The sequence below is a fragment of the Anopheles merus genome, chromosome 3R (genome assembly GCF_017562075.2).
Source record: "Anopheles merus strain MAF chromosome 3R, AmerM5.1, whole genome shotgun sequence".
In the NCBI taxonomy this organism is placed as follows: domain Eukaryota; kingdom Metazoa; phylum Arthropoda; class Insecta; order Diptera; family Culicidae; genus Anopheles; species Anopheles merus.
In genome coordinates, this window is record NC_054084.1 from 37,097,002 (window position 1) to 37,105,758 (window position 8,757).

The 8,757-nt window shown below is 41.7% G+C and overlaps 1 protein-coding gene across 1 annotated transcript; it reads right to left on the reverse strand.

Annotated features, from left to right (window-relative positions):
* Window positions 1-102: 102 nt before the first annotated feature.
* On the reverse strand, window positions 103-5,130 carry LOC121595474 (lysosome-associated membrane glycoprotein 1-like). Its single transcript, XM_041919491.1, has 4 exons — window positions 4,742-5,130; window positions 1,700-2,032; window positions 1,388-1,621; window positions 103-1,318 (listed from the first exon to the last, which is right to left on the reverse strand). Exons 1-4 carry the CDS (start codon window positions 4,803-4,805, stop codon window positions 984-986), a joined length of 966 nt encoding a protein of 321 aa, XP_041775425.1. The 5' UTR covers window positions 4,806-5,130; the 3' UTR covers window positions 103-983.
* Window positions 5,131-8,757: the final 3,627 nt, after the last annotated feature.

Here is an 8,757-nt window from a genome sequence, read left to right on the forward strand (position 1 = left end):
GTTTTTTTTATTGTTTCATAAAAATTACTCTACTATATTTTGTAATAGGCGAAATTTGATGTGAATTTGTTGTGTTGTGTGTAATTTAGGTTGTTTTTTTTCTTTTGTGGGTGTAATTTGTTCACGGCTGACGGTTGCTACTAGTGTGGGTGCAGTCGAAAACAACAACACCCCGTCATCGCATTTCGCACACATAAATCTTTATCTAATGCAGCTCTCTCTCTCTCTAACGGCTTTTGGTTGGTGTACGGGTACGCGCCATATGTTACGGTGAAAGTATGTGTCTGTGTGTCCTCTGTTGTACTGTGTGTGTGTTTATTTATCATTCTAGTTTCACATTCAGCCAGTCGACGGATAACAATTAGCAAAATGCCATTTCCCAAAAACCATTCCCGTTTGCCGTAAATAATTCACATAATAGCATGCAGCAGCAGCAGCAAAAGTGTTGTTTTTAACGGACGGTACAGAATGAAAATACGTCCGGAAAATCAATACCTTTTTCTCCAATTAACCATCGCCCCAAAGTCAAAATTGCTTAGTTCCGTCCGAAAAAATATACAAATTCGTGCTAGCGCTGCGCTGGTAGTTTGTGTTGGATAGAGAATAGAAAAAAATGGTTTTAATTGGCCTTTTATCACGATGCTTTTCCATATCAAAACGCAACACCAATTTGAAAACCACTGTCCCGCAACTGTTTTGCTAGTCGACGACCACCACCACACAGGCAAAGAAAAGACGCCCATTTACCCAAAGATTGTTAAATTGGGGCTGTAAGAGTTCAACTAAAGATAGCGACAGGGAAGGATCGTCATCATCATCATTACTTGCAAATACGATGCTTGCTCTGTCAGAATATCGTAGTATGCGGGGGGAGAGAGTTTGCCTGCGCCTGATGGGACCGATCCTTTACAACAAACTGGGGATGGGAACTGCACACGCACACACTCTGCACGAGCCAGTAGTTTAGGGGACAGACCATGCTCTTACATGCTCAGATAGCCACTGTTGTGGGCCGCATTGCGCCCGACCAGGTACGCGATCAGCATGATGATGATCAGCGTCACCAGCGCGCAGCCGACCGCGATCGGCACAATGTCGGGCGTGTCGATGGCTTCGCAGTCCTTGGCGATCGAAAATTTGCCATTGTACTTCCGGTGGAACGCTTCCAGCTGCAGCTTGGTGACGGTGACGGTTTGCTCGCTCAGACCGGCCGCGGCCGACGTCAGGTTCAGCTGCTGCGCCTTGTTGCAGTGGTAGGACATTTCCAGCGGCGTTTTGAACAGTGTTTGGTTGTTGCTCAGCACCAGCTGCTGTTGCGCTGCAAATGGTGGAGGAGAAGGAGCGGATTAGCATGATAAGATTAGAAAGTGTACCGGGCGCCACTTACGCTTCGCATTGGGGAAGGAGTCGCCGACGACGGGCAGCTGCAGGGCCAGCCCGGTGAAAGCGAACTCGTGCTCGGTGCCGTTCAGCGCAAAGTCGATGCGCAGCGAGCTGTAGTTGTTGCTCTGTTTGTCCATCGCCCAGCTCAGCTCGATGTAGTCGGTCACGTTCCCGCACTGGCCCGACTTGACGATCGCATCCTTGGGCAGGTTGTACAGCACGCTCACCGGTTTGCCGTCTAAAATAGATAGGAACAGTAGAAAGGTGCATTATGCATTATGCCACACGAGAATTTCCCCTCGAACGATGCGCTTACCGGTGTCAAAGTAGCTCAGGTTGAACTGCATGGCCATCTGAGCGATGACGCAGGTTTCGTTTTTGTTCGTGTCCGTGTAGCTCCAGCTGCCCATGTCCGGTTCCGGCATGGGTTTCGGTGTCGGAGCAACCGTCGTGGTGGACGGGGCCGGTTCCGTTGTAGTCGAGGGAGCGGTGGTAGTGGTCGGTTTCTGCGTTGTAGTAGTAGTAGTGGTGGTAGTCGTCGTCGTCGTCGTCGTTGTGGTTGTCGTCGGTGTGGTTGGCGTTGTCGTGTTAGATGGTACATCGCTAGTATTTGTCACTGCCTCAGTCGTTGGTGGGAGCTCCGATTGAGCTGAAAGCACAGAGGGGGAGAATAAAAAAAGAAAGACAAAAGTTATAAACGAAAAAGATAATTTTTTGTGTGAGGAAATTTAAAAGCATAGCATCATCCATCGCTACTTTATTATTGATAAGCGACACACTCGAATGGTATTATCGTAGGGCACCAGTTTGCCCGGCACGATGTGTACGATCGCACTTGCTCCATTGCATGATTATTGATGTTTTTTGTTTGCACATTCTTCGGTGACGGTTGGAGGCCGGTTGAATCATGAGATTGTTTTGAGAGATTGTGAGTAGTAGGAAATAAAATGAAAACGGGAATATTTTTGAATAAAACCTACAGCGAGGCTCTAAGGCGTCATCCATCAATTCCGTAACGCTGAAATAGTAAATGTTCGACCCCCTTACATATTGTAGCATCATCAAATTGATTATTATATAAAATGTGTCAAATCAAATAAAATGTTTTGTTGAAAATGTTACGCATGTTGAAAATGTTACGCACCAATAATCAACTCTGCCGAAAAAAGGGCTAACTGCATTAACCTTATCTCCAGTTTGTTCAAAACGAATAGGAATTGAAAGAAATTAGATTGTTATTACTCCTGTTTCTAGCGTTACAGTTGAATCTCTTACCATTTGCGTGAATCACGAAACGCGTGTCGTTACTAGCGAATCGGATGCTACTATCATCAAGTGCGTACCTTTCGGCCGCTGCCAGACACACCGAAGAACCACCGCAACGAACAAATTTACCAATGAAATGTAACGCATTGTAACGCTCCTTTTTTCAATTCGACCGATTTCGGTAAGACCGTCGACAGAGCGAAATTCAAACGAAATTGATGTTAGCATGCTTCCGTAGCGCCAAACATCAATTTAACACAAAATAAACTTAAGTATTCCAGTTATTGGCATCAAAATTGAGGAAAACAAAACTCTTTTTGTTTGTTTACAATAACAAGCGTTACTTTTCTGTTGTCAAAGTTTTTCGTTAGGGTGATTTTCCGGTGTGTCTGGCAGCTGCCTAACAATTGAATCTCTTGCCATTTTCTTCCAATCGCATGCTTCTATCAACAAATGCGTGCCTTTACAACTTGCCACTGAAGTCAACACAGTAACGGAATGCAACATTACTGCGACAATCCTTTGGTAAGTTTTTCCGTCCGTCCGTCCGCCCTGTGGTAACCAAATTCCGTCTTCGCTCCCCCGTGTAACAAATCGTAACGATTGACGACACCCCCTCCCGCTCCTATAAGCGTTACATAATTTATGGATGACGCCTAATTGAATTAACACTGCTTCTAGAGCAAATTCTTTTATATGATTTTTTTGCTTTAAACAGGCAATTTAGCCGTTTTACTGACATAATGCTTAACCCTGTTGCTTTAAAAATTATCTGTTTTGGTTGCCACTAACAGGGCCGTTAAATCAGTGTGTCTGTAATCAGCATTTGCCAAAATTCCAGTTCGAAGAACAACAACACTGTAAAGTGAAACATGAACCTCACCCGCTGTTTACAATATCAGTTAGCTTAGCTTCTTGGTTGAGTGAAAAACATTGTCACACTTTTTATGCCACCCTTCTTCAGTCCTTCTCCAGTTCTCTTTGTGTACAATAAAACAGCAAAACATTTGAACCATTTTTCTGACTCATCAAACACTGGCCCTCCGTGTACGTGTGGTTTCTCGTGAGCCTGTTTCTCTCGTGGCGTTAAGGAACGGCTTCAAGTCACATTCAATACGCATCAAGCTTGTTCTTTTTTCTCCTTTTAAATGTGTTCGTGTAAGTTGATCGATTATTAGCGTACGCGTTCCTGCGCCTGCTGACCTGCTGACGGCAATATATGCTCTTGTTGCGTTTTTCAATGCAACCTTGATGCTTTAGAAACGAAACTAAAAAGAAGAAAAAACAACGCAAGACCGATATGCGATTTGGCAACTCGTTTATGGTACAAGGGGGGTTAAAAGAGGGTGGTGTATTGGCAGCGCATATACAAAACAAAAATCAGCTGACACACACTAGTGCGTCGTAGTGCGTATGATGATGCCGCACAACGACACTCGACATCGAACGTGTGACCCCCACATTGTATCCACCATTGGTGTCCGTGGAGAAAGGGCCACCAAAAGGTTCTCCCGAAACGGAATTAAAGGACAAATGCATTGCCATTCCGAGGGTGTCCAGCTAGGCCAGCACTCGGACAAGTGCTTGATCGCTACATTGTAATTATATTTTGCTTTAGCGCAACGCTCCCTTCCCTTTCCTTGTGCGCTCTATAGGCCATCGGACGGAGGGCTTTTCTTTGTTCGAGCCAGCGGCCGTGCTACGCTATGGTGCTGTGTGTGTGTGTGTGTGTGTGCGCGCGTGTTTGCTGACACTATCATCACCATATAGGATTGAGCCGATGAGATGCATACGGGCGATAATCATGGTAGCCATATTTACACAGGCTGACACGGGGTTGACAAGGAAGACGCAGAAGGAAAGGGAAGACAGCGATTTTACAGCCGCGAAGCTTCGCAGTTGAAGGGATTCAGGTACTTGCGTACTTGTGTTGTGTACTGCGTGTGTGTGGAGCAGTTCCGCATTTGATTACACAATTTCAATACGGCCGCCCCGTATCGCGTTAAATGTATTTAGCAGTAGCACTGGCTCCGACGACGTTGTTCACAGCCGGGGAGAGGTGGTGAGTCAGCAGCCGAATGGGCGTACTTACCATTGCACACCGCTAATCCTACCACCAGCAGCAGGCAAACGAATGGGATCCGAAGCGAATGCATCTTTGCCGTGTCTAGGCAGACGCTTAGCTGCTAGTTGTTTTGCTGTGCGAAATAAGGGGCTGCACTTTGCACTGCGCAACAACGCTGCGTTGCTGCTACGCTATCACAATCGCAAATCACGGAAAAAAACTGTTCTTCGCACACTTGTCACTAAGCGTGGCTCATACACAATCCTTTTCGGTCGGGCTTACTATGCTACACTGCCCTCGGTCTCGGGCCGGGCGTACCAGTCGCGCTTCTTATCAGAGTGAGGATGGTGATTATTCCAATACGCTCGATGCTGGTTCTGACTGCAATCCAAATAGAAGAACAATGTCTGTCATCATTGCAGAACGCACGCACACACACCCACAAACGCATATAAAAGCATCGAACATACGAAATCACCAACACACATATACGGGCGGTCGCTGTCAGTTGGGCGATCGATTGTCAATACCAGCTGACAGCGTTGGTAGTTTGAAATGACCGTTATTTCAAAATACAATTGTTTTGAATTCGTTAATTCGTTAAAATCACTCATTTGTTGTCATGTATGTTATATTGTTGCGGTTTAACCATTATTTATAATTTTAGAATAAAAATAGGAACAATTGAGCAGTAAAGAAAAAAAAATATCGTCCTGAAATAAATTTATATGTATGCAATTGTACAGTTTATTCACAAGTCACGCGGTTAATGCATTTCGAAGACATTCAAGTAACTCGGGAACAGACTGTTCCCGAGTTACGCGGTTCCCGACTTAGGCCCGTTGCGGTGGCCATCCGATGCGATTTTATTGGACGCTGCTGCCATACGCTATTTCGGTTAATATTGCGAATATTTGAATGATTTTAATTGTTTAACCATTATACAAAATTAATTTCATGTTGTTCCTTTATAATCTACATAATTACATTGACAGATAAAATCGGATTCGACGATCCAACTGAATCGAAAGAAATTGATTCCGTTGAACGTCGAAATCGCACGTCGGACATTTTCTGTTAAATCCCACATAAATGTTGTTCGATAAAATCGCATCGGATCAGCGTTGCCACGGCCCTAAGGCTAGTGTCTGTGCTCCATCTGCGATCTCGGACAGGTGTCGCTTCACCCGATCAGGCATCAAGATCGCTTTGCTCCACTGCGCCTCATGCCGAACTGGAGATCGCTATCAAACACCTCATTGCATGTCCGGCATCCTCAAGGCATGCCCCAGCCCGAAGGCGGATTAAGGTTATCGGGGCCCTAGGCGGTAAGGCGTGTTGAGGCCCCCTGTAAATGGTAAATAGTATTTTAGGGGGGGGGGGGAGTTCTTGCTGTAAGGAGATTGAACAGTAAAGTTGAAATGTTGTGGGGGTGCCCCTACGATAATCAGTCACAGACTCTAAATTTTTTGCTGGCGGGGGGAGGGGGGGTGCAAATGATTCGCCAGCCTCAGGGCCCCCCCAACGTCCATCCTTCCGGGGACCTCTACCCAATCTACGGGGCCCCAGGCGACCGCCTAGTACGCCTACCGTTATATCCGTCACTGCCCCAACCATCGTATTCTGCTAGCCTTCGCCACCGTCAGGATGCTCGGTACGCCGTACAGCTCATCTACGGCCACATGTTCCGGAGGATGCGTCGCTCAAACACGCTCAGAGCATTTGAACAAGTATTAGCCAAAATCGGGTTGGCCGTTTTGGTTGCCTTTTGACAGCAGAAAGCCCTAGAAAAATCATCAAACCCTAAAACCAATATTATTAAAAGAGGCATCAATACATTTGATGAAACTTTCCAACACAGTCCTTGATTTGAACCCTCCGCTCGAATGGTCCAAGTCCCGTGTACATAGAGGACCACTGGACAAATCAATGTGTGATATTCATCAGAGTTCATTCGGTCTTGAAGTCTACTGGATCTCAACAGATGGTGATATGAGCTATGAGTATGCACAATTCTCCAACACAATCCGTCTCCGAATTTCGCTGCTGATGTAGTTGTCCGAAGTAACGACCGTGCCGAGATAGCAGAATTCTTTTACCACCACCATTGATCCTAAATGCAATTATTGATTCCCTATGAGATTCGAAAGACTTCTACGATCGATACGATCGATACGAACGATCTTATTGTAGGCGTCTCTTGACCCTTCCATAAGAGTTCGGTTGCCAGCCCATCGCTTGTAGCAGACATGTTTCTTGTAATTAACTGAAAATCATGCGTGCAACTAGAAAGCTTCAACTATAGTTGAAGCATTTCACCATTGATTTGTAACATTGTTGCGACTTTTCATTGATTCTTAAAGCTGAATAAAAAATAGAAATAATTAAACAATAAAAAATGCAGTTATGGGTATACTCTTCAAACCCAAAAAATCGTCTTCACACGTTCATCACTAAGAATTGAACCTTCATTGCTTATTATTGCCTCACAAAATAAGGTTTTTTTTCGCCCTGTAAACCACCAGTTGAACTGTATATTTTGATTGTGATCAAACAAATATGGTTAATTCTCACGATGCGGTAGCAACAAATTTGATTGTTTGTAAAAATAACATATTTTTAAACCATTGTTCAATAATTTATCCTATTTATGGTACAGCCTAAAGCCTCTCCTTTTGTTTCACCGTAACCAACATTTTGAAAGTTTGTTGTTTCCCATTAGCGTTCGGCAGCAGGTGCAAGTTCCTTACTTATGTTGCGGAATTTCGACTTGAACCTAGGACAAACAGCCTTCCGTTTTGGCGAAAACACTGGTTGATTTAAATTAAAAAAACATACATTTCAGGGTTCTTTCTTTGTACATTTAAATGTTTTGAAAAGGGTACAATAATGGGAAATAAAGTGTGCAATAATCGAATTTGGAGCTTTTGAATTGTGCAACAATTAGAAACCTATTCAAAAGGTTTAAAAATTAGTACTTCTTCCTATTATTAATATTTTCAATCACTAAAATAAAATATACACACTATTTTTTAAACAATATTGATGTATGCTGAGCCTGTCTCGTGGTACAGTCGTCAACTCGTACGACTTAACAACATTCCCGTCATGATGGGCTCAAGCCCCTAATAGACCGTGCCGTCATACGTGGGACTGATTATCCTGCTATGAGGGGAAATTAATTAGTCACTGAAAGCCAACCCCACACAAGTGGTACAGGCAGGCCTTGATCGACAACGGTTGTTAAGCCAAAAGAAGAAGAAGAAGAATGATGTATGCTAGACACATACAACAAGAATTTTGTGACTTTATCCATCTCAAACATATTAAATACGTTTGCTGTTCCCTTAATTGCACAAAAAATGGCAAATTATTCTAATGAAATGAAATTAGATGTGCATAGATTATTTCTAGCGACTATCTATCAGAAGTTTCCTAATTTGTTGTTTACTTCCGTTCCAATTTTGTGTACGATTGACATCGGCTGTCTGTCTCGATTGATTTTACCAACTACACCTCAAAAACAAACAGCATATTTCAAAGAGCAGTTGCCTTAAATTCTCGAATCTGGAATCCAGTAAAAGAAGAAAATAAGCCCCAATAATAATAATAATAATAATAATAATAATAATAATAATAATAATAATAATAATAATAATAATAATAATAATAATAATAATAATAATAATAATAATAATAATAATAATAATAATAATAATAATAATAATAATAATAATAATAATAATAATAATAATAATAATAATAATAATAATAATAATAATAATAATAATAATAATAATAATATAATAATAATAATAATAATATAATAATAATAATAATAATAAATAATAATAATAATAATAATAATAATAATAATAATAATATAATAATAATAATAATAATAATAATAATAATAATATATAATAATAATAATAATAATAATAATAATAATATAATAATAATAATAAATAATAATAATAATAATATAATATAATAATAATAATATAATAATAATAATAATATAATAATAATAATAATATAAT